A 26,863-nucleotide genomic window follows, 5' to 3' on the forward strand; every position below is an offset into this window, starting at 1 on the left:
GTGATCCATTAGACCTTTGGATTATTTGTGTGTTATTTGTTTCTATGTATCTTTGATTTTTTTTTTTCGCTCTTCTTGGCCTCACGCTAGGGGGAGATGATGCCAATTGGCCTTGATTTTTCCTGAGATTATGGTCCCAAATCTTCAGATAATTCCTGCCCACAAAACGTTTGGTTATGGGTTGGAAGTTTCCACAACTCTGCTCCCTACATCAGCCATTATATTCAGAGATACATTTGAAACACATGTAGATACATTTGGAGAAACAGCCTCTGTTGAAGGAAGGCTGACTCATGTTGTTAGGTGCCCTTGAATCTGTTCTGACTCCCAGTGACCTTGTGCACAACAGAATGCAACCCTTCCCGTTCCCTGCCTCCCTCACAACAATTGTCACGCCTGAGCCCGGCTTTGCAACCACGCCGTCAGTTCATCTGGGGGAGAGTCTTCCCAGGCACCAGTCTCTCCGCCTCATACTGCCTCTTCGTAGGGTTTCTGAGGCAGCAAATCTTACAGGAGCAACCTCATATTTTTCTCATGGAGCAGCTGGTGGATTGGAACTGCCAGCCTCACAGTGAGCAGTTCAATGCCCAAACCTCAGCACTACCAGGGTTCCTCTTAAAAAGGAAAAGAGCACCTTTATTGTTCAGGTCAGTTTAAAAACTAGAGACTTATGCCTCACACTGTGTCTCTCATGACCCAGAAACTTTTGAAGCATGGCACTGGTAGAACATCCCTTGATTAATATTTGTCTAATGCTTTCTCACAGGTACTTTACAGCTACAGAATTTTGGTCAGAACATTATAGAGGCGATGGGTTCTTCTCAGAGCCACATTCCTGGATTCCTTGATCCTTTGGTGGTGGTGCTGTCTACCTGATACCCTTTTCAATCGCCTCATGTGCATGTGAAAGTTGGGCGTTGAATCAGGAAGACCAAAGCAGAATCAATGCATTTGAGTTACGGTGCTGGCACGGCATATGTACGTGCCACCAACTGCCCAACCAACCAACAGATCTGTCCTGGCGGAAGCACAAGCTGAGGTCTCCTTACAGCTAAGTACGGCTCGACTTCATCTCGCTTCCTTTGGGCATGTCAGCAGGGACCTGTCCCTGGAGGACATCCAGCTTGGTGAAGTAGCAGGGCAGCAAAAAAGAGGAAGACCTTTGATTAACATGGACTGGCACAGTAGTGGCAACACGGGCTCAGACATAAGAACAATTGTGAGGATGACATAGGCCTGGGCAGGGTTTTGTTCTTTGTACACAGCGTCACCATGAGTTGGAACCAACTTGATGGTATCGTCAGAGATGTCTGCTATTGTGAAGTTGCCATGGTTTCCTTTATGAAAGTTAATCAGACATTCTGAGAGACACATTGAGACTGTGCAAATATCTCATTTCTCCTTAAACTGTCTCCAACTAATTGTGGCATGTATTTGACCTTGCTTGTAGCTTCTGTTCTGGTGGTACTTTCTAATTTCCTTATCTTCTCGACATTTGCTGGTTTCCCTCGCACCTGCATTCATGATTTGTCATTTGACTGTAAGTTGTTCCTTCTTTCCCATTTACTCACCCCATTACTTTCTTACATCAGTGTCTGTCAGGGCTACTTTGTTCTCTGAGCTTCAAGACAATGCTGTCCTTAGGTTTTTGTTGCTCACGTGATTCCAGCCCTGCTCACAGGGAGTCAGTTACAGCCGTTCAGAGGGCTTTCTATGCCTTTTGGACACACCTGTGCTCTTTTTCTTTTCATTAAGAGCACTTGCTTATCTTCTGTCACCACAAGATAGCCTGGTGTCGTCTAGTGTTATTTTCCCTCCCCAAGTCTTCTCTGGCTCCTCTCATGTTAGAATGGCATTTCAAAATGATCTCCAGTATTTATTTTGTTTCAGAATTACAGACCTAAGGTGTTTCAAATCTCTCTGTTGCCCAAAATTTCAAACGCACACAAAAGGAGAAGGCTGACCAGAGTGCTCCTTAGACTAGGGGCAAGGATGGCAAGACTTCGTCTTACATATTTTGGACATGTTGTCAGGAGAGCCCAGTCCCTGGAGAAGGACACCATGCTTGGTAAAGCAGAGGGGGTGAAAAAGAGGAAGGTCCGCAAGGAGATGGGCGGACAGAGCGGCTGCAACAATGGACAGGCACAGGAACAATTGTGAGGATGGTGCAGGACCAGATAGTGTTTCATTCTGTCATGCATGGGGTTGCTGTGGGTCAGAATCGACTTAGTGGCCCCTAACAACAACAACAACAACAACAACAACATGAATAAAGATGGCCAAAATGTTGATAGATAAAGGTTTATATGTGTGTTTCCTCTTAACTTGGATAAGTACCTCAGAGGCTTGTGCTGGTTCATATGACAAGTGTTTGTTTAACTTTATGAGAAGCGGCCACACTCTTTTCCAAGGAGAGTGGGAATTGCAACTGCTCGATTTCCTCGCCAGCAGTGGTTCTGTTCATTAGCCATTCCAATAGGCACGCAGGGGCACCTTATTGAAGCTCACCTTTTCCTACAGCCGCATGGCACTCTCGCATGTGTCATCGTTTCTACAATTACTCCTCTACTGACTCCTCTCTGAGCAACTTTAATATTTTATCTTCTAACTAAAGCCACGATGAGTGTGTCATTTGCTCAAGCTTTATCTTTTTTTATCAATTTTTCTTTGTGATAGAATTCTAGAAGCTAGATTGCTGGGTCAAAGGTTAACTGTATATGTACTTAGATAGTTCACCAGATAGTTGAAATAGACTCAATGTGCATCTCTCTTATATTGGATAAGAATGAGCATCTATTTATGTTTTCCATATTTTTCAGGAATTTTTCCTTCTCAATCTTAGGAGCACTCTGTGTATGAAGAATATTGGTACTTTGTTATATAAGTTGCAGACTTTTTTTCAATTTGTCATTTGCTATTTGGATTAAATAAAAAATTTTCTGCGAAGACTTTTTATTTTTATGTAACCTAATTAACAAAGTTTTCCTGGATTTTGTGTCACAAGTAGGAAAGTTGTCCCCAATTTTGGCTTATGAAGAACTTCACCATGTCCTCTCCAAGTAGACTTCAGTCAAAACCATTCAACTCCTTTCAAAGTTATCAAGACACAGGCAAAGACACAGGCAAAAAATAAGTTTTAAATGCCAAAGTGCACGGAAACACCTTCCACTGCAATTCACAAAGCATCACTTTATTTCATATTAATAATTATTTCCAACGAAGGGCAAAAGCATCGACACCAAGATGCTCAATGTAGAATTTGGGGAAATCATTGTCATAGAACTCAGATGAGATCTTCAAAGGGGCAGGGGACACAGGGACAAGCACACAAGATTGAAAGCATAAAAGCAAATCCTCATCAGGACCAAGCAGTCCTTGTTGTTTGAGGACCAAATGGAGTCATCATTGATGTAGGTAGAGTCAAAGTTCACGATCTGCAAGTCTTTCTTCAGATAAGCATGGTTCAGCTTCTTCACAGTTCGAGCAAAGGCATATTTAGAAGCACAGCTATATGCTTCCAAACTGTACACTTTCTTGAAGTGCAGATCAAAAAATGGATTATCCTGGAAGGGGAAAAAGAAGACATAAATTAGTTCATAGCCAAAGACGTGGCTGCATTTCCGGAATTCTCTCGAAGTCTCTCATGTCCACTTATTGATGGCAAATGGATTCACATCAGCCATAAGTCCTAAACTCTACAAATGAGTTTTCTGAAATGACATCCTGCAAACAGAATTGCCTCTAAGAAAAGAAATCAACACCAAGAAAGATGATTTTTGTAGCGACTGTCTTTTTTACAGCGGTACAAAGGCAACATGTCTTGGGCTGTTGGGTTAGGTAGTGATTTGGAGCAGACAGGTAGGGATGGAGAAGGACAGCAAACCAGCCGTCCCGTCAACTCTGACTCATGCCATGGACAGATTAGAACTGCCCCAAGAGGCTTTCCAAGGCTGTACATCTTTCCAAGTCTCACTTTCCTGCAACCAAGGAATGGGTGGGTGAGTTCAAATTGCTGGCATTGTGGTGAGCAGGTCAATGCATAACCCACTATGCCACTGATCCCCTGCGTAGTCCAATTATAGATTATTCTGTGTAAAGAAACGGTCTGCTCCTAAATCTCAGCACATTATTTGATTCCTTGTGCGACTCCAAATATACACAGGGCAGGATGGCGAACAGACTTTGGCGTACTGTAGACCCTGAACTTGCTGTCTCCAAAGGTAATTACAAGAAATTGCCTTTGGAGGTAAGAGCAAGAAAAGCTTAACAAGAATCCTTAAATCACTTCATTGGCATTGAGAAATTAAGGAGTGATTCTAATTGGGTTGCTCTAGACTTCTGTTATCCTTCTAGTGGACTTTCTTAAAAAAAAAAGATTATAAAACCCAGTCGAGTTTTTATATGTGAAAATCAAAATAATTCCCACTATTACCAACAGCAGTAACACTAAAGGCTTATATTTATGTATAAAGTGCTTTTTTCCATTTACAAAATGCTTTCATATTCCTTCTCTGCCTAATTCCTAACTCTTTTTTGGGGAACAGAAACTATGCATTATTTATCTTTGTCTCTCTGGTGTTTAATCATGGCCGCTACTAAGTTCTGCACAATTCTCACTGGTCTGAAGGAGACGTGGAGGCGAAAACTGCTCTCCGTGACAGGAAGACAGTCAGTGAGAGGGAACAAATCAAACCAGAGTGTTAATCATTTGTCAGAATACATGGCATAAATCATAGATATGCAAAAATCTACGTATTCATAATTTATTTTCAAAGGTTTTTGGCAGGGGAGCAGGTAGGAGGCAGGAAAAAGAATATGAAAATTGAATTTAGGCAACCATTTTGACTCTGCCCTGTCACCTTGGGCAAAGTCCTTGTTTGATCTGCTCTTCTTCCCACCTGGGTTTAGAATTGTTACTCGCTGGGCTTCTAACCTCAAGGTCAAGCACTTAGGAGAAAGACAAGGCTCTTGACTCCGTTAAAGAGGGATAGTCTTGGAAACCCGCAGGGGAAGTTCTACCCTTTCCTGTCGGGTCCATGAAGCTCGGAATCTACTTGAAAGCAGTCAGTGAATCATACAAACTGCTTAACCTGGAGCTTTGGAGCTTTGGTGGCACAGTGGTTTACATGGTGGGTTGCTAACTGCAAGGTCAGCAGCTTGAAACCACCAGTAGCTCTGCAGGAGAGAAACTTCTGTTTCCTTACCCTTTCCAAGGGTATGCCTGCCCAACAGGGTGGCCATGAGTTGGAAGCAACGATGCAGTGAGTTTTTCTTCAGTATAGAGCTTAATAAACATGTCCTCAAAGCTTGGGGCGTTGGGGTTAAGACCACTTTGCTTTATACTATTAAAAAAATTAAAAATGTAGCAAAATGATGTTTATAAAAAATGCACAAGGTTGTTTTGATTTTTCTCTGCCTTTTGCGTTCCTTTGTAGTATCTTTATTGATTACAAGCCACACACCATAGAATCCTCCCACTTACAGTACAGGATTTGGTTTTAAAATATAATCACAGAGTTGTACAACCATCACCACAGTCAATTTTGGATGTCATCCCCTCAAAAGGAAATCTGTACTCTTTAAAGATTCCCCTCCTACCCACTTCCCAGCTGCCTGGTAAGAACAAATTTACTTTTTGTCTTTGTGAATTTGTCTATTCTGCACATTTGGATACTATGTGGTCTTTTGTGTCTCGAATGTTTTCCTTGGGATGTTTTCTGGGTTCATCTATCTTGTAACAAGTACCAGCTCACCAATTCCTAGGGAGAAAGTTGAGGCTTTCTCCTTCAGTGAAGAGTTACAGGCTCTGAAACCCACACGGGCAGTTCTGCCCTGTCCTACAGGGTCGAGTCAGGATTGGCAGTGAAGGGAGAGGAAGAGTAAATGCTCAGATTTTAATGGTGTGCTGGTGGTGTAATGGGTAATATGTTGGGCTGTTCAAAACTGTCAACAGCTTTTCAGAAGAAAGATGAGGCTTTCTACTCCAGTTCCTAGGAAAGGACATCATGCTTGGTGAAAGCAGAGGGGCAGGGATCAAGAGGAAGACCCTGGAGAAGATGGATGGACACCGTGGCTGCATCGGTGGGCTCAAACACTAGAACATTTGTGAAGTGGCATAGGACCAGGAAATGCTTGGTGCTGCGGGACATCGGGCTCCTATGAGTTGGAACAAACTTGATGGGACATAACAACCATACTCCCATGAAGAGTTACAGTCTTGGAAACCCATCAGTGCTGTTCTATTCTGTCCTAGAGGATCCCTATGAGCATCATCGACTCAGTGGCAAGGAGTGAGCATCATGTAGCTTGAAAGATGATTCTACTGAGAATTTCAGTGAAAGGAAATCACACTCATTCTATCACCAGATACCAGCCAGGTTTCTGATGTAGTTTTCTCTCCCAGATATTTGCTCCTCATAATTCAGAGAGGATCCTTCAGGTCTTGGAGAGGATAAATCTTTCCCTTTAAAAATCAAAGCCTGAGAATGCCTACACACAGATCGTCCTCCCTCCCTCCCTCCCTCCCTCCCTCCCTCCCTCCCTTTCTCCCTGCCTCGCTCCTTCCCTTCTTCTTCTCTCCCTCCTTCCTTCCAATAGACTTTGATAGCTGAAAAGAATCTCACCATCACCTCATAATTGCTTGTGTTTAGGCAAAATAATAAGTTTCTGGTCACACATGTCTTTGTCGGCAGGGACAAGAGCCAGGATCACCAGCAGCTCACCTCCGGTTTCTGCTGTGTCATCTTCTCTCCCGTTGGGTGTCTAAATCCCCAGTCATTTTGACGTCTGCTTTATAAATTGACTTCAATTTCAATTCCCTTCCGCTTTAAACTTGACAAGTCTCTGGCTCTAAATCGCTCTACTTAAAACTGCATCATTGCTATTGAGAAAAATACAATAACTGCTGACTGTGGATGACTCGACTCCAAGAGAGAAGAGCGGTGGAAATTCCCAGAACGACCAGAGTATTTTTACTGCATCCATAGAAATCTTGAGAAGAGTGATTCCTTATATGTGACAGATTTTCTTTGGGCAAGTTGATATTTTAGTTCCTAAGGCAATAGGAAAGATGAAAGCACTTGACTTTTCTTTGGTATTTAGTTCTAAGCGAATGATCTGCATCCTGGAAATGGGATTCCTAGCAAGTAAGGACGAGTGAAATGCTGAGTTTAAATCTGTAGGCCTGATGAGTATATCCGCAGGCACTGGTTAAACTTGCAGAAAATAATATCGTATTAACACTATTGAAGACTTTGAGGGGAATAATCGGGTCTCCAAAAGAGACGAGAGGGTGAATTCCTGAAGATGAGTGGATTTGACACTGATAAGTGTTTGTATCTCTACAGAGAAATATAAAGAAGAAAACATGGAATTTAAAAGTTGCGACCCCCCCAAATTGGACAGACACAACTCTGGCTGAAGTATGGGTTTGTTTCCTTGTACACATATATATGTATGTACATGATTTTTATATTAAAAATTAAGATGTCCATTTAAAATAATATGGTACACTAAATATGCACAGTTGAGATAATATTCATATTTTAGAAAAGTTTTCTACTTGACTGGTCTTCCAAAATGTGGCTGCTCTTTCAAAACAGACAGTGGTATTATCTGTTGTTCTTTGGAAACACAATTTATAATGGCTGCATAATATTCCATAACCTATGTAGCCATTTTCTAAATATTGGACAGATGGGCAGAATGTGCATTGCTAGAAAAATGTGATATGCGTACTTAGGAATGAAAGCAATGAAGGTCAGCACACAGACACCTACCAGTCTCTCCAAACTCCCCCAAATGTAAAAATAGGATTACTAGTTGATAAGTCAAAGTAATAAAACCCCAAACTCATTGCCCCTTAGCAGATTCAGACACATAGTAGCCCTCTACTGGGCTTCTGAGACTGTACATCTTTATAGAGCAGACCAGAGGAGACAGCATGTATTGATTTTAGTAAAGACTTTGGGGACCAAATTTAAATTTACAGGCTACATAATTTTGATATTCAGGTAATGTACTTGAGTGGCTAGTATATCTCATGGAATAAGCGATAGTAAAAGATGGAACGTCACAGCCCTACGTGTTAAGGGGCTGTCGACCCGAAGAAGAGACTGAGTAAGTCAGCAATTAGAGCTTGTAGGCTTATGGCAGCTCTCTAGCCGAAAGGGAGACAGAATCAACCAACAGTTCGAGTTTGCAGGATGATGGCTGTAGCAAATTTACATACCAATGAAATGAATGTACAGAGGGGCGGAGTCATGGATAGGACCCTCTGCAACTGGAGTCTACTATGGGTGTAGGATGATTGGGTATGTTAAGGCCCGTGAGTCAGTAGTTAAGTACTGAGGATGTAGAAAGTGTAGGGAGGGTGGGTAGAGATAAAGAAACTAGAGCACCAGGGCTTTTATTTAGGTTATCGTCTATGGAAGTGGAGGATACAGCGAAAACAAACTCAAAGTCACTGCCATAGAGTTGATGCTGACTCATGGTGAGTCTATGAGCAGAGTAGGATTGCCCCTCTGAGTTTCCAAAACAGGAACTATTTAAGGTAGCAGAAAGCCCTGTCTTTCCCCTGAGGAGTGGTTGGTGGTTTTGAGCTGCCGACCTTGAAGTTAACAGCCCAACATGTAACCACGACAGATCAGGATCAATGGTAATTTGTGCATAAAAGACCTGGGGCTTTAGCTAAGTCTTTATGAGAATTCAGATCAAAGGAAATATAACCAAGCCACATTACTTCTAGAATCTTGTACTGAATTCTTGAAAAGCCAACGAATTTTAAAGTAGGAAAAAGAGGGTAGTGAAGAGCTGAGACACAATGTCTTAAAACCAACAGCAATACTAGGACCCCTTTGTGTATTATCCTATTTGCTCACCATAAGGAAACTCTTATGAAGAATGGGATGGGGATCTAGCTGAGAAAATAAAAACTTATGGAGTCATTGTAACGGCTTTCCAATATTGGGAAGGCAGTGTTGGTGAAAGGAGGGTTACATTTGTTCTATGTTACTCAGGATGGCAGAGCTGGGAACCAAAGGTGAGGGTTATAGGGGTGGGAGCATCACATATTTTGAAAACTGACATTTAAAATTTCAAGACTGACCGGTGGACTTATCCTGAACTCGAGAGCCCCTGTGGAAGATTTTTTTAAACGCAATAAACAAAATTCAAATTAGAACTCATAAAAATGGAACAAAAATGCCAGTAGATCATCCCTGAATGAAACTATATTTCTTAGGAACAATATAATATCATCTTAACATTTAGTACACTTAAGTAAATATATTAATTCATAAAATTAGAGGTATTGGGATATGTACATATATTTATATGGCAATACATTGAGGAAGTGGACTGACTTTGGACCTCTGCTCAATTTCTCCCTCAATGCAAGAACATCTAACAACCTGGCATTCTGTGATGCTCACCCTCCCCACACGATCACTGAAGACAAAATGGATGCATGGATTGTAATAATAGCTGTAAGAGACCCCAATAAAATGATCAAAAAAACAATAACCCATCAGAATGCCCCCCTCAAAAATCCTCACTTAGTACATGCCAAGAATATATGAAGAAAGATATTATACATAAAGATATCCACTGTATAAACTCCACATTTTCCTTTATAAAATGTTCACTTACTGTATCTGCTTCTTTTCCATCAATCATTTCTAGGTCATCCAAAGACCACTTTTTTGTTACTTCATATTTTTCATCTAAACCCACTCTGTAGTGTTTCACAATAATTATTTTTACTTCTTCATTTTTTGTCACTGTAGGTAGAGGGAAAGAAAACAATTAGTTTAACGTAAACTCTTAAAAATTAATAAATTATTTATCAAGTCAGATTTTTCAATAGCTATGCACCCCCTGTTTATACAAAAACCTTGAAGTCACTGATGTCATGACCTTGACAATTATTCCCACATCTCAATCCTCAGTCCCAATGCATTTGAATCTTCACACATGTAGCCCCAAATCTGACTAATGCTGTAACATTATTTCTTGCTGCACTTGTGATTACAGATTGCCACAGAAACATTAGCTGGGACAGCGAGCTACATGCATAGAGATTTGTGGTGGAAAACTGGGATCAACTTGGGAAAGGAGGTAAGATGTTTAGTTTTAGCATATGATCCGTACCACGGTGATTACCAGAACAAGTTGGGATTTTGCTTCATAAGACTATAGAAAAGCGAGGTCAGGAAAGCAGACAGTTCTGCTCAAATAGAAACACAGTGCTGAAGAGCGACCAAGCCAGTGCCACAGAAACTGTGAACCCTTCCTCTAAAGGTCTCTGTGAGACTCTTGATACAGAGCTACTTGTGTGGCAGCTACTGTTGACCTGGGTGGATTGTTTGACATTTTTAATCCTTTTAAGACTTAAATGTGCCTTCCAAATTCTAGCATTCAAAATGCAAACATTTTCAAAAGAGTGGATTAATCATGGCTTATTTTAGTGAACAAAACAAGAGAAATAACTTACTGGGCTTATAATTATTTGCCTTTAGTCTCATAAAAACACAGCAGAAGAAACAACATTTGAACTGTGCGCTCCTGAATCTGAAAGTTAATTAGGTGGGAATGAGGGAGCATTTAGTGAGTATCATGTATTTGCCTGATAGAATCATTCTATAGGCTTAAGGATTGTGAATATCTGACAAAAGTCTTTGTTCCCCAGAAACCCATGGGGTTTTATGTTTTGGAGAGAGGCAAGGTTAACATGAGTCACAGACAGTAGTATATTAGAGGTAAATAGCAGATGGGATGAAATGCATAAAATTATTTTTCAAATGGGTAAAGCCACTGAGAATTGCAAGTTGATTACATCTTCTGAGAGGCTGGAATTTGTCTTTTGGTTCTAGAACTTTCTTTTGGTTCTAGAACATACTTGGGCATGTCCTCCTATTGGGCAGGCAAAATTAGAGTGATAGGCAAGTGCTAGGGAGCCGACTACATTGTGGGATTATAAAGAGACTTTCCCCAGCTTCGTCTCCCCCAAGAACATGCCAAACACTAGAGGCTTTTTGCTAGCATATGGGGGGTGGTCAGATTCTTTAAGAGACATCCTCCCTGAAGGCAGCCAGCAGCCAAACTACTGTCTCTTACCCACCCCCACCCCCCATGGGTAGGCCTGCTCCCTGCTGTTAAGGACAATGGGCTACTTCTCCCAACCATTAGCTTAGTTCCTGTAGGTGGGGTTTATACCCTACTGGTAATGGTTTCTATGGAGAACAGATTAAACCAGCTCAGTAACATCCAAAGTTAGGCTGCCATCCTGAATCTAGGATCCGCCCATCTTGTCACATGTATACCCCAATCCCTTCTCTTTCTATTGCATGTATATCCCTAGATTGTCCCCCTTTCATTGCTGTATAACCTATAGTGCAACCCCTTCCTGTGACATATGTCTTTACCTGTAATTGGTGGGCTTGCACTCCCCCCAGAGTTATACAGGCCTGGGTTAGCAATAAAGAGCTCTCTCGGCTCCTCCCTTGGCCTCTTCTTTAGGTTCCCCCCTCCTCTCCTCTCCCATCCTCACTCCTGTTCCCTTTCCCCTTGTCCTCCTTCCCCTCCCCCTCTCTCCACGTGGACCACCAAGTGAAGCTGAGGTGAGCATTGCTACCATGAAACGTGTCTGACTCCATTATTTCAGTCTCTCTTCTTTCTCTCATGCTCTCTGTGACTTTATTATGATATATATTTCAACCTTACTATTGAGCTTATTAAACCCATGATTAGTGGGGGGAGACTGGCCCCTCCAACCACACTACATGTTCAACTGGAATCCCCAAAAGAGAAAAGCTAGAAATAGTTAAGGAAGGAATCGTGAAAGAAATGGAATGTGAGATGGCTTTAGAACTGGTCCAATTTGGAAAGGCAGAGAAGATACAGAAGGCATTTCTAGGTGAAGGACAGCATTAGAAAATAAATTGACTGTGTCAGTCCCGGTTCACTAGAGAAACAACTCCAGAGACATATATATGTGAGATAGCTTTATATCAAAGAGCAATTGTATATTGAGAAAACAACCCAGCCCACCCAGATCAAGTCCATAAGTCTGATATTAGCCCATATGTCTGATATTAGTCCATAAATTCTTCTTTAGATTCACACAGCACATACAATGATGCCGCAGGTAGGCAGATCATGGGCCAGTGGTGGATCCAGTGGCAGTGGAAGCATCTCAGCCCTGGTGTGGATCTCCATGTGGCTCCTCCAGCTCCAGGGCTCTGACTGTCATAAGCATGGATCCATGTGTCTTGTCAACAGGAATGTCAAGCAGAGAGTGTGTGCCCGTCCTCCAGGGAGGAAGACAGGAGTTCCCAGAATCCTCAAGAAAGGCCATGTCCACACAGAGGCCTCCTTGACTATGGCCTGACTGACAGGCTCAACTCTACCCCTTCACTCAAGTTGTCAGGAGATGATGTAACAGCCACAATGACAGCAGAAGCTACACTTCACCAGGAAGGAAGAAAGTTGTGGGCAAGGGCTCTGGAATGGAATGAAGCCAGTGAGGAGAGCAAGTTTCCTCGGAAGATGCAGATCAGGTGAAATTAAGGGAATGGTGCAGGCTCAAATTTTATGATGGGAGTGAATTAGCTGAAGAAGACAAGTCTGAGACGAATGGCTTTCTAAGAAGAGGGTGCTGCGGCAGATGTTGAGTGAAGGCTTGTGTAATAACACATGCTCAGTAAATCTCCTTTTGTGAGCAGGAGACCGCGACCATGGCAGGTGTGTCGAGGGAGCATTTTTCTGGCAGCGGTGATGCCCTGAATGCACTGCAGGGAAAAGGAAAAGTAGAGGATCCTGGGAAAGGCAATGCGGTTTAGTGGGCTCTGGCACCAGCTTCTCTGGATTCAGATCACGACACCAGCACTTACAGAGTGGTCTGAACCAGCTATTTAATCTCCAGAGAAATGTTGTCAAGTGGATATCAGAGTGGTACAAGCTCATGGAGTGTAAGGATTAAATGCGATCACGTATATCAGGGACTTAGGATAGTGTCGAGTTGATAATAAGTGACGATGTGGCTTCGTCGTATGCTTGTTCTAAGAGGTCTTTGCATATCAGTCTCTTCTGATTCATGGCAACGGTGTGTGTTGGAATAGAACTATGTTCTATAGGATTTTCAATGGATGAAGTTTTTGAGAAGTATATTGCCAGGTGTTTTTCCCAAAACTCCCACCTTTCTGTTAGAAAGAAAGCATGTTAAACTGTGTGTGTGCATGCGTACACACACACACACACATACACACACACCTCAAAGCAGCTGGGTTATGTGAAGATGAATGCAGCATCAGGAGTGGAGGAAGGCTTATTAGCAAACTGCAATATGCAGATGACACAACCTGCCTGCTGAAAGTGAGGAGGACTTGAAGCACTTGCTGGTGAAGATCAAGGATGGCAGCCTTCACTTTGGTCTTGTTTGGATCAATGTTCATGGAAACAGCAGTCATGAGCTCAAATGATGCATCACATTTAAATCTGCTGCACAAGATCACTTTAAAGTGCTGGAAATCAGAGAGGTTACTTTGAGGACTAAAGTGTGCCTGACCCAAGTCATGATATTTTCAGGCACCTCGTTGTGATAGTTACATAATCTGGTGTCAATTTGGGACTAGAGAGGATTAAGAGTGAAGGGGTCAAGTCTAGTCTGTCAATCGGGTCATTGCCAATGAGGCCTCTGTGTGGGCATGGCCTTCTCCTGAGGATTCTGGGAATTCCAATTTTCCTCCTTGGAGGTGGAAGATACTCTGGGGGCTCACTCCCTGAGAGATGCTCTACTGACAAGACAAGACATGCCACTACACTGATAGACTCCATGCCCTGGGAACTGGAGGAGCCTCATGGAGACCCCTGCCACTGCTAAGATGCTTCTACCACCACTGGATCCAAAAGACTTTGCACCCACTGGCCTGTGATCTTCCTGTATTCAGTGTCATTGCATGTGTTTTGTGAATAAGAAGAGAATTTTATAGATTAGTATCGGATTTATGGACTTGATAGGGACTGGGTTAGGATGCTTTCTCAATATATTCAATTGCTCTTGCATATAAACTTCTTTCACATATCGGTGTCCGTGAATTTGTTTCTCTCATCTACCCAGACTAACACACTCGTGCATGTGAAAGCTGAACATTGATTAAGGAAGACCACAGAAGAATCAATGCATTTGAATTATAGTGCTGGCAAAGAATATCGAAAGTGTCACGGACTGGAGAGACTTTGGCTCATGCACATCGAACATGTTGTCAAGAGCGGAGGCCAGTCCCTGGGGAAGGACATCAAATCTGAAAAGTAGCTGGGCAGCAGAAAAGAGGAAGGCCTTGAACAAGATGGATCGGCACAGTGGCTGCAGCAACGGGCTCAAGGATAGCAACAATTGCGAGCACGGCACAGGGCTGGGCAGCGCTTCACTCCATTGCACACGGGGTCACTGCAAGTCACCTAACAGTGACACCTGACTGCTAGGTGTCTAAGAGTTGGCACCAAACAACAACCACAACAGCCCCGATATTAGGCATAGGATGTGGGGAAGAAAGTGAAGTGGCAAATATAAGTAAGCCTCGACATGTAGCCCTGACAACACGACGCACATGCTGGAATGGGTGTTAGCCAGATGGGAAAGCATCAAAAACCAACTAGCTGGGTGGAGTAAGGAGCTTTGTGATTGACCTACAGGATTTCAGGTTATCAGAGAGCAGCTGAGAAGGGGATGCGGCGGGATGTTTATAGTTTAGGATCAGAGATACAGACTGGGGATTTCTGTAGGTAGATAGGTTGCTTTAGGCTGCGTGAAGTGTACAGACACAATGAAGACGGAAGAGGGGCCAGTGGGGGGGGGGCGATGACTCAGGAGGAAGCCTCAGGATGAAGACGGGTGCAAGAAGAGGACAGAGGATGTGGGGACCATCTCAGGGTGTGCTCTTATTGAATAACATTAGGGCTTTACCGTTTCACTGATTCTACTTTGGAGAAGGTAACAGTTTTAAAAGGAGGGTGGAAGACACTTGGCCAAGGGGCTCTTTCCTGTGTGCGGCAAATACATTCTGGGGCACGTTATGGGCCAGTTGCTGGGTTAGGTAGCAGGAAATAGAAAGAGAAACGAAAGGCTATCATTTAGATGGAAGATCCCAGGAGTTCGGATAGAGAAGGCTGGCACATTTTAGGGACAGGGAATGGTGGCGGGAAATGTCCTGTAGAGGGCCTAGAGCAGACCTGACCTGGGGTCAATGAGTGGACTCAGCTTCCGTGATTGGCCTAAAACTATGTCCAAAAGTTAGTGTCTCTCCCACCCCTACCACCCCCCCATGTATATTTCTCTATCTCTAAAAAAGGTCCACTTCCATTGATTGTCTTGGAAAGAGGGGTTGTTGATGTTAGGTGCTGCTTAGTCAGTTCTGAATGACAACAACCCGAATACAACGCAAACAACACAAACGAGGGTGGGTCCTGGGCTGTCCTCACAATGCTGCCAGGCACGAGCCCATTGCTGCAGTCTCTATGTGAGCCCGTCTTGCTAAGGGTCTCTCTCTTCTCCGCTGCCCCACTACTTGGCCAAGTCTGGGATCCTTCTCCAGGAACTAGTCCCGCCTTCCCAATGTCCCCAGTGCAGGAGACAGAGTCTCCCCATTCTTCTGAGGAATATTCTGGCTGTACTTCTTCCAACACAAATGTGCTTATTCTTGTGGAAATCCACGGGAATATTCAATATTCCTCGCTGGCAGCAATGTCAGTACTAAATGCATCAATCCTTCAGTCTTATTTATTCACTGTCCAGAAGATGGGGCAGGGGTTGTAAAACTGCTAGATTGAAGCACAGGCTTGTCATAATTACTCCTGAGGGGATCTTGGACTTGATCCCATGAGGAGGCAGTTGCATTTTCCCAGATAAAAACCCGAAACACTATAGTCTTGGTCTGGCTAACTTTCTGACTAACTAAGTAGGAGAGAGAGAAACCTTAGTGGATATTTTATAAAAATGAAAATCAAAGCAAAATTGACTTCCTGCTAATGAATATATTATCCTCATCTACATATTATGTTAATCATTTGATGACCCACTCACATATTTAATCAACTCAATTTATTGATAAATATTTATTGAGTGTCCTGGATGCATCAGCACTGTGCTGTTGTTATAGTGCGGTGGCCCGAGTGGATTCTAATTCACAGTAATCCCATGTGCAGCAGAATGGAATACTGGCCGGCCTGAGTGACCCTTAGCAGTTGTGCTGATGAGGAGCCCTGGGAGTGCAGTGTTCCGAGTTGGGCTTCTCAGCAGTGAAAACCACCAGCTGTTTCATGGGAGAAAGAAGAGGCTTCCTACTCTTGGAAATATTTACAGTCTCAGAACCTACAGGAGTAACTCTACTCTGTCCTAGAGGATCGCTAGGCAGTGGAATTGACTCGATGGCAGTGAGCGAGTTTCAGCACTGGGCTAGACAATGACAAATTATTCACAGAAGGGTCATTTCTGCCCTGAGATTACAGTGAGTGGGGGCTTCAGAAAGAAAGGATCATAGACTCGGAGGAAAGGCATCTTTACCTGACAGGGGCTCAGAACTTTCTGAACAAGATCATCTGAGTTTCAAGAGTTGGGGAGCTGGCTTTCTGGAGGATGAACAGTTGTGTTCAAGCTGTAACCTAAAGGTTGGTGGTTTGAGCCCACATCGGTGTCATCACAAATTGATGGCAATGTTCTGTTTGTTTGATTGTTTAGGAGTTACCAGGATGAAGAGAGGGTAAAGAGCATTCTGGAACCGCACATGTATAAAGGGATTACATACATGACACTTTTGAGTCATGGACGTTTTCCATGTATAGCTGTACAGAATGGGGTATTGCATTTTACAGTGTTTTTACCTGGGTGACACTTGTGCCCTGCGCGCTCCCTCCCCCTGGCCCCACACCCCCAGGTTTCCAAGGCATAGAGGACATATTCTCTGGCCTGTGTGCCCACATTCTCGACAGGTGCCTTTTAATGAATGTGTTGATAGTATTCCTAATGTGTGCTGCATTTAAAAAATGGCTACAAGCCTGCTTTTCTTAAAATTAGAGTTTCCTTCATTTAAAGAGTTTTAGAAAGTAGTACTCATTGGCTTCCTTCTCACACACAACCTGTTTTTCCCCTTCCTTTTCTACCTCATTCTCTTTTGTTCGTCCTGTCACTCTTGAGTTGTGACCTAGGCACCGTGGACCCGCTCAAGGCTTCTGCTGTCTTTCTTTTTGTTGTTATTGTTGTTACTCAGTAACTTGAATATTGTTTATGGTGTTATAAGACATTGTAGAGTTTATCTCAAACTGCTAAAATGGTAATGTACAAATGTGAATAGACATTTATCTATAATATGGGTACTTTTTTGCCTATAATAGATGTTTATAAACAACAACAAAAAGTATTCCATATTGTGGACATGAAAGCTGAGAGTGGGCACGTGATGGGAAATGTGTTAGGTAGGAACGATTTCTGGAGGACCGGACTAAGGAGATGAAACATTATCTTGAAAGCTGTGGAGGATGGAGCGGGCGTCACTGAGGAATGTTAAGTGAACAGACAGTCTATGTTTTGAGTTTTAGGAAGCTCTCTTGGGCCATTCCATAAGGATGGGTTGGGGGTTGGGTGGGCAGGGAAGTAACATCTGCCAGGCATTTATGAGGAGTCCCTGAACGGTACAATCTGTGACCTTGCTTGGTGGTTGACGGAAAGGTTGATGATCTGAGTCCATCCAGTGTCTGCTGAAAGAGAGCTGCTGATCTACTTCTGAACCATCAGTCACGGGAACCCTCGGGAGCTCCGCTCACCCGACCCACATGGCTGCCATGAGTTGGAGAACGCTTGATGGCTGCTGGGACTAGTCATCAACTTTCCTTCTACAGAGGTCACTGCCCACTAACACTAAATTAAGGAAGAAATAGAAAAGACTGTGCTTACAGGTCAACCTTCTGTTAGAAGGATGCAGCAGAGAGACAGTACTGCCTCCTTAATTTGGCAAAACAGACTCTTTTGACGCTAAGGAGGCTCTAAGAATTGTCCTTAGCCAAGAACCAAAGAAGTCTAGTCAGGCTGGATTCGACCCAATCCCTAATTTCCACGCTGGAGTTCTGCTGCCAGCCAAAATTAAATGGCCATATCCACATTAATGCAGCAGCGAAGTGGAAACACCATACTGTCTTAAAGCCCAAAGGTGTTTATGTAGTCAGAATGTTAGAGGGTTGGTTTCAGGAACATCGGAGGCATGGATCATATAGCTACAACGTAAGTGAGTCTATAGAATCTTAGAATTAATCTACCCCAGCTTTAAAATTTTAGTCACAATCTTCTCTTAACTTCATGCCAATCATTAATTTTCACTTTTAATTGTTTGTGCTAACTTTCTAATAAATAAATGTCTCGATTATCACAGTCATTATTACTCATGAAGCTAATGGAAAGAAGATTGGCCAGCTGAACCAATACAACCTGGCAGAAGAAAGGGAAAACAGGTACACATTAGCAAGTGGAACAGAATACTTTCCAAAAAATGAATAATTCTGGAAAATGAACCATTTATAATTATGGTGTTAAGTAGTTGTTCTTATAAATTTAATCAAAAAGGGGGCATGACCACGAGGTAGCAGGGAAAAGAAGCTTCAAGAAAAATATTACCATCTATTGCTAATATCTTTTGGGAGCCTTTCAAAATATATCAATTGATTTCATCAAGTAAAATATTTTATAAACATTTTCCTCCGGCATATTTTTTAAAAATAGCATCAAGTTTGAGGCTACCCATAGATTCCCAAACTTATTTGGCCTTATAGGTTCCCAAACTTACTGCTCACTTTTCACAGAAAACATTACTCAGTCCCTCTGCCCCATTCCTGCTCACCGGTCCTGCAACTAAAAACTTTTGCCATCTAGTTGGTTCTAATTCCTAGTGACCCTATAGGACAGAGTAGAGCTGCCCTTGTGGGTTTCTTTATGGGGTAGAAAGCTTCACATTTCTCGCTCCAAGCCTCTGGTGAGTTTGAACTGCTGACCTTGAGGTGAATAGCCCAATGGGTAAATTGCTAAGCCCCCAGGACTACGTTTGGAGCCCCTCTGGCTTCTTCCAGTGCCTCCTCAGGGGGCGGTATCACACACTTCAGGAAACCCTAGGCAACATTTAACAATTTCCGTGGTTGAATTTTTGGGAACAGAAATATGGAAGAAACCAAGAAGGACATTCAAGAAGGCGACTGTGAAGTTTGGTTTTATGAAACCCCACCCATCGCATCCTGAATGCATGTGTCTGCTGTGAACAGCCTAACCCAGTGCTTTGGCACACACGTTCAAGTGGACCCGCCTTGAACAGTTTGGATTCATCGTTTAGCTGTGACCTTGGGCAAATCAGCGAGCCACTCTCAGCCTTAGTTTGCCATCAGTGGGAAGTGGGGAAAGGTAATATACATGTACGTGAAGTTGTGAGCAGCGTGGCTGGCACATTTGCTTGAAAATACTGGCTTTTCAGACTAAACAGTGTGGCGATGTGGAAGGAAGTTGGATTTTAGAATCCGACCTCACTACCTGCGACCTTGGCTAGTAATTTAATTTCTAGGAGCCACGGTTTCTTAATTTTCCAGTTTGCTTTTTTCCCCCCTGAGTACAGAATTCCTATGTGTTTTTCCCTCTTCTCTTTTTAGAATTCCTCTTTTAGCAGAACTCAGCCATATTAATATTTACCAACAAGATATTATAGAGTATAGAACTATAGGTGTCAAATCCCTAAATATCAGGTCAGCCTTGTGTACGTTTGCAATTTGAAAAATAAAAAGAATGTGCATATATACTATAACTGTATGCATTTTCCAAACATCCATGTAGCTGTTTGAATATATTTGGAGCTATGCAGCTGTTATTTCACTACTACTAATAACATCTTTAATTGTGTGGAAGCGTTTGAGAGCACTGTCTCCTGGTTTTCTTCTTATAAAATATTATAGATTAGTAGGATAATTTGCACTCAATTTAGAGATGGCAAGGTTAAAGTTACCTCTCCCCAGACGATATGTTATCTACTGAAATGCAAACTTCCATTAGAAAGTTTTTTAGTTTATAATCTCTGTCATTAATGTGTCCGGAATGGTCACTCATAAAATACCAAGAGCAGCATTTGCCCCCAAACAACAGGCAGAAGGCAGGAAGGGCCGGAATGAGGACCACTGGAGACAGAACTCAGGAGGAAGTGGGAACAATCTTGTTACACTGAGGAGGCTGCAACCAATGTCATGAAACAAGATGGGCATAGATTGTGGAATTGAAAGCTAATTTGCTCTGCAAGCTTTTCCACCCAAGCTACAATTATATGTGTGTGTGTGTGTGTGTGTGTGTGTGTGTGTGTGTATAAAACCCAAACCGAACACACTGCCATTTTGTCAATTCCGACTCATAGTGACCCTATAGGACAAGGTAGAGATTGAGTTTCTGCTCCTTTGAGTTTCTGAGACTTTAACTCTTTAGGGGATGAGGGAGTACCCTTCCAAAAAAACACCCCCACAACAACAACAACAACAACAACAACAAAAACAACAGGAAAAAGGCTCTGCTGGGCAGAACGTTTGTAGTATACATTTTTTTCCTGCTAGGCAAGCATCAAGCAACTCCCTCTGAGTTAGCGCACCCAGTGGCATCACCTGGGAGGATTCTTTCTGGTTATAGTGATTTTTCCATAAAAGCATTTTCACTAGAACCTTGATTTTGGTGATGGCTTATTTAAGAGAACAACATGTCGCTGTGAAATTTTGTTTCCTGCTCAGGAAAAAATGCAGCAGAACTGTTGTGATTTTGACCACAGCTTACAAGGACAGCGCTATGGGACAAACTCAAGTGTGTGAGTGGTTTCCTCATTTCAAAAAAGATGAAATATCGATAGATGACAAACCTTGTTCTAGGTATTGTCAACTTCCCAAATGGTCAAAAATGCTGACAGAATTGCGCACCTGTGCTCCAAGAGCAACGGAGGACCATAGAAGAGATGGGGGAGTGACCTGGAATATCTTGGAGCTCAGTTCAGTGAATTTTAAGGAAGATTTGGGAATAAAAAGGGTCACTGAAATTTGTGCCTTTGGTTCTGACTGGGGAAAAGAATGTCAAATGGAAACATGCTGTGCTTTGAAAGAACAGCTCCGAAATGATCCAAACTTTCCCTCCCAAGGTCATTACTGGTGAGGTGACATGGTGCTCTTCAGATGACCCCAAAGGAAACATCAACCAAGCCAGTGGAAGATGCCATTGGCACCTCACCCAGAAGAAGCTCGTCAGGCGAAATCAAAGATCAAGACAATACTCATTTGTTTTTTGGTGTGAGGGGGATAGTGCATTTGGAGTTTGTCCCACCAAGTCAGACTGTTAATCAAGCTTTCTATTGTTCTGAAAAGATTGTATAACAGAGTGTGACAAAAAAGGCCTGATTTGTGGCAGAAGGGGGACTGGTTTTGCCAGCACGACAGTGCACCTGCTCACACGGTCATCTTAGTGTTCCAGTCTTTGGCCAAAAGCAGCAGGCCTTTCTGCCCCACACACCCGACTCGCCGGACCTCACTCAGGGAGACTTCTTTTTGTTTCCACAAATGCAGAGGGACATGAAAGGACAGCGATTTGATGACATAGAAGGAAAAACATGAGGGAGGTGCTGTCAGCCACCCAAACAGAGGAGTTTGAAAATGCTTCCAAGAATGGAATTGCATTTGAAAAATGTATTAAGTGTATTGGAGACTACTTTGAAGGTGATAGGTTGTTTTGTAAAAAAATTTAAAGACATACCTTTAAAAAACAGGTTCCATTTTTTGGGGGGTGCCCCCTCACATATTTCACCAATCTAGTAACATGTTTCTAAGTGAGGCCTTTGAAATTACCTTAACCATCTCCTTTTATTATTGTTGTTATTATTCTTATTTGGAACAATTAGCATTACTGTAAGTAATTTAATAAAGTGATTAGATTTTCTGGTTTATAGAGCATATCTGTTCTCCCATCCAAAGCGAAATGCATGGAGAACTTACATTTGTTGTTTTCATCTCTAGCAAGTATTGTTTACTTTCAAATAATGTCTATGAATGCAAAATATTTTTTCAAAAGATATAGAATAATTTAAGTCTGTATATATATGTATATAATTTTACCTGTTCATAATATGGTCATTCATCATTAACATTATAAGTCACTGTATATTTATAAAATAAAACCCTACCTTTTAGTTGTTTGGACTGTAAGTAAGATTATTAATTTTCTTCCTACTAGGCTGTTTACAGGAAACATTGTGTATAGAAATGGGTGCTATTTCATTTCAGAAATGCCAACAAAGTGATCAGCTGGTAGGAAGGCAAAAAGGAGTTGATGAGCACACAGGTTACACACTTGACAACTAACCAAAAGGTTTGTGGTTGGAGCCCACCCATAGCTCCAAGAAAAAGACTGGCTATTTGTCTCCGGCTATTGGGGTAGGTCTGCTGCACAAGATCTCTGTAAAGCATTTAAAGGCAAGGATGGTCCTTTGAGGACTAAGGTGAGCCTGACATGATATTTTCCATCACCTCATATGCATGAGAAAGGTGGGCACTGCGTAAGGAAGCCTGCAGAAGACTTGATGCATTTGAACTGTGGTGCTGGGGAGCAACACTGAGAGCCCCATGACTGCCGAAAGGAGAAACAAACCTGACGTAGCGGAGCCTCCTTGGAGGCAGGAATGGGTCGACTTCGTCTTACATACTGAAGAGGAAGGGCATCATGCTTGGTAGCGTAGGCAGGCAGTGGAAAAGAGGAAGGCTTTGGACAAGATGGACTGGCAGTGGCTGCGCCGCTGGGCTCATACATAAACCCAATTGTGAGGATGGCACAGCACCAGGCCGTGTTTTGTTTTGTTGTAAGCAGTGTTCCTATACTTGACGGCACCCAATAACAAAGCCAACAACCTTCGTTCCCATTAGGAGCCCCGGGGTTTGCACATTAGACTGCGAGCCTCAAAGCCACTAGCCTCTTCTCAGAGAAAGATACGGCTCTCTACTCCCGTAAAGAATGACATTCTCGGAAATTCACAGGGGCACGTCTACCCTGTCCTATAGGGTCACATGAGTTGGAATCGACTTGATAGCACTGAGTTTTGGTATTTGTTCCCATGAAAATGAAAGTCTATTTACTACAGCTTAACGCTGAACTAATTGCAAATAAGCAAATATATTTATTGCAATAGATGATGGTACAAACTGCATGCAGATCACATTAACAACTTGAGGAGAAAAAAGGAATCAGATAAATGGCAATTTTATCATGAGTTCTCAGGTCAATTTTCTTCAGTTATTAAGCATTATTTTGAATTTGTAACTATTTAAAGTATTTTATTAAGGTACGTAGTAAACTGCTCTTTGAAACATGATGGGCAGAAAGGGAATTCACAGCCATAGAGGTAAACAATGGCATACTGATTATGAAATAAATAAAAATAATAACATTAAAAAAACCCTTTGGGTCAGTTCTTTGTCACATGGAATTGTTATGAATAGAAGGAACTACAAGACACTTCAACAACCCTAGGCAAGTAACACAGGGTCAAGATTCATACGAATTCGTGTCACTTCCCGGTCCAGTCTATCGCGTTCTACTGCTTCCCTTGCAGTTTTGATTAACACATTAATTTCAAGAGTTCCAGAATGTCTTCAGTTTCTCTACACACAAATCACAGGAAGAGTGGCCTTTTCCTTCCGACTTCCTCCACAGTGTAGAGCTCCCCCCCCTCCTTCATAGTAGCTGCATTTGACCGCCAACGATAATGAAATCCAGAGGTGGGAGAAAAGTGAAGTCTCATTGTCCAGGGACGGCAATGACAATGAATTTAAAACACAAACAGAGATTTCTGGTGAATTTTAAAAATGACTTCTCACACAATAAACTGGCATGCCATAAATGAATTAAGCCAGGAGTGATGACAATATAATCATCATAGAGAAAGTAGAGATCCAGTTTCATTCTGAATAATAAATAAGAATATTCCTAATATCTGTGAACAGCAACATATACACTGGCGCAGCCCCCTGGTTATTCTAGTGCTGCTCCTTCCAATCCAAATGGAAATCCTGGCAACGTCTAGAAAGGGAGATTGAATTAATGACTTCTGATTTTTCTGCATTGACCAAGTCAATCTTCAGTACTTTACAGTAAATCGGTACTTTACTGCAAGTCCTTTGGACATAAGAATCTGCAAAAGACAGATACTGGTTAAAGACAACTTTACTCCTATTTAAATATCGCCTCCTAAATTTTGAAAATCTGTTATGGAATCTTGACAGCTCTGGACGTGTGCTCCACAGACATTGGTGCTGCCAGATTGTGGGGGTCTAGAGGACACCACGCGATTCATCACCTTCCTCTCCAACTATGCTCACTAGTCACGAGCTAGGAGCAGGGAGTCGCCTCCTCAGCCAGTAAGATGTGGCCTGTTTGAGTTACTTGGATGGAGATTTCATGAGCAAACCATGGTCAAAGATTTAGGACTGCCTAGCCTCACATTTACCTTAGTTCAAATCATGCTCTGTCAAAATGTGTTTGAAGTTGTCGTAAAAAGGTGTTATGTTTGGGTGTATGCCCTCAAATCGAGGACTAGGGCATAGAAGAGAATCCCACTAAGAATTCATCTGGCATGGTTCACATCACACACCTTCACCTTCAACACCACACTATTGTTTTCTTCTTCCTGCTTCCACGGGGATCTTGCTTGTACATGACAGAATTATAGAATCGTGCTGATGAAAGTGTCCCTAAGTAATCACCTCCTTTACTGAGCTATTTTGCAGGTGAGAACATTGAAGCCTTCACACCTATTAACGATACCAGTTCCTGTCTAGCCTCAAGCTTAATGGAAAGAATCCATGTCACTCATGAAAAAAGAAGACAGATGACCCTTCTCTGAAAATGGGGGGATACAGTGAGAAAAAAATCATATTTATTTCCAAAAATATAATTGTAGGAAATGTGTGTGTGTGAGCACCAAAGCCATTGCTATCTAGTTGATTCTAACTCATACCGACTAAATTTAATTATGTAAATTGAAAAATGGCCCTAAAATATATTTGAGGAATTAAGTATTACATTATTATGATTATTGTTTCATAAGGTTTTCTTTAGAAATACTTATAAACTCATGCTACAATGAAAAATTACCTTTATTAAGTGAGGAGCCCAATAAACCCAATTATCCAATTTTCACTTTAGAAGAAGAAAGTTTTCCAACACATTAAAGCTATTTTACGGTATACTGATTTGATAGTTAGAATCCAGTGCCATTTCTTACTTTAACTGTCTTACTTGACCTGTTTCCATCATTAACCTTCTTTGATTTTGGGGGGACCAATTACGTTATTAACAACGCTGATATGCCAAGTTTCCACACTTTGCAATCATCTAGCAAAATGTGCTAGGTAAAGTATTGAATAAAGAGTGCGTAAACATTGTTATCCTTATAAGGAAAGATCGTTTCCTAAAAACGTCTTTGCACATATTGTAAAAATGCTCCACTTCCCTTACAGTATCCCTGTTAAGTTTTAGAAAGTCCATTTTTTGGCCAGTGATCAGATCGGGAACCATAACAAGTGGTCTTCTGCAGACGGCTAGTTGCACGCCTGGAAAAGGCGCTCCTGCAAAGTACCGAAAGGTTTGGTGTAGGTCAGAGGAATGCGCGGTACGCAATTCAATCACAGCACAAATACTCGTAACCAAAGTCCGCTCCGAAAGCATAGGTCAGGCGACCTGTAATTCATGCACAAACCCATTCCTACCTTTGAAAAACTTCTTTGAAATTTAGACTCATGATTGGCAAATCTGTGTTATCTTAAGAACTTTCTCTGTTCCTTAAAGATCCACAGAGACAATGTTTGACATAATATATCTATTCTTCATTGTGTATATCTTGACTCTAGCTTCTATTTCATTTATTTAGAATATGTTACCTATCATATTTGGGTGCTTGTTGGTTTTCCTAATAAAGACCTAACAAGGAAACATTGGCCCAGATGCCTCATTCACACCCATCAAATCGACACGGACTCAGAGTGACCGTGTAGGCAGAATAAACCCGGCTTGGATTTCTGAGACTGTAACGCTTTACGAAGTAGAGAGCCTTCACCTGAGAGAGGTCAGCACTGAGGCCCCAGCAGTTAATTCCTCCTTTCTACTATTCGAGTTATTTCCTCTCTGTGTGTGCGTGTGTGAGAGAGCATGCTTCTTGTAAGAAAGAATTTTTAAAAGATCATTTCTCTTCCCCAAATAACCCCCCAGGCAGTCTAAGGAAGCCCTCCAAAGAAGATCGAAGGCTTTGTTTCTTTCTTAGCATCGCATGAGCCAGCCCCAGTTCTCCACACTGGTTGGAGAGAGAGCCGTGTAACTCAATTTGTCCGGTGAATTTAAAAATAATACAGAGAGCTTTCTGTTGAATTTTTAAAAACTGAGCTCTTACACAGTACAAGATTGGAGACAAAATCAAATTAGAGACAAGTACAGACCCAGTTGCATTTCTAAATCATTAACCAACATATTCTTAACACAGGCTTTCCCCCTTACCCTCATTTTGTGTGGCTTTCCACGTTCTCAAACCTGCCTCACTCAGCTCAGTCACAGGACGGTGCACGTGCTGTGATCGAATAGAAAAAGGTCTACAAAAAGCCCCCCTCTCACCCAAGCGTCTCAGAGCCGTTGGCTCTTTGAAATCACAGAGGATCGATTACCTGATACGCAGAGGTAATACCTGTCCTGGACTGGGAACTCGATTTCGATGAACTCGCGCAGATTCTGTGCGAGCGGCTGGAACAGTTTCTTCTCCAGGTCCTCCTTGACCAGGGAGGACAT

General features: G+C 42.3%; 1 protein-coding gene across 1 annotated transcript; it reads right to left on the reverse strand.

Moving 5' to 3' along the window:
- Positions 1–3,296: 3,296 nt before the first annotated feature.
- Positions 3,297–26,863, reverse strand: EXOC1L (exocyst complex component 1 like). Its single transcript, XM_075544965.1, has 3 exons — positions 26,743–26,863; positions 9,649–9,779; positions 3,297–3,563 (listed from the first exon to the last, which is right to left on the reverse strand). Exons 1-3 carry the CDS (start codon positions 26,861–26,863, stop codon positions 3,297–3,299), a joined length of 519 nt encoding a protein of 172 aa, XP_075401080.1.

Source organism: Tenrec ecaudatus, chromosome 3 (genome assembly GCF_050624435.1).
Source record: "Tenrec ecaudatus isolate mTenEca1 chromosome 3, mTenEca1.hap1, whole genome shotgun sequence".
In the NCBI taxonomy this organism is placed as follows: Eukaryota; Metazoa; Chordata; class Mammalia; order Afrosoricida; family Tenrecidae; genus Tenrec; species Tenrec ecaudatus.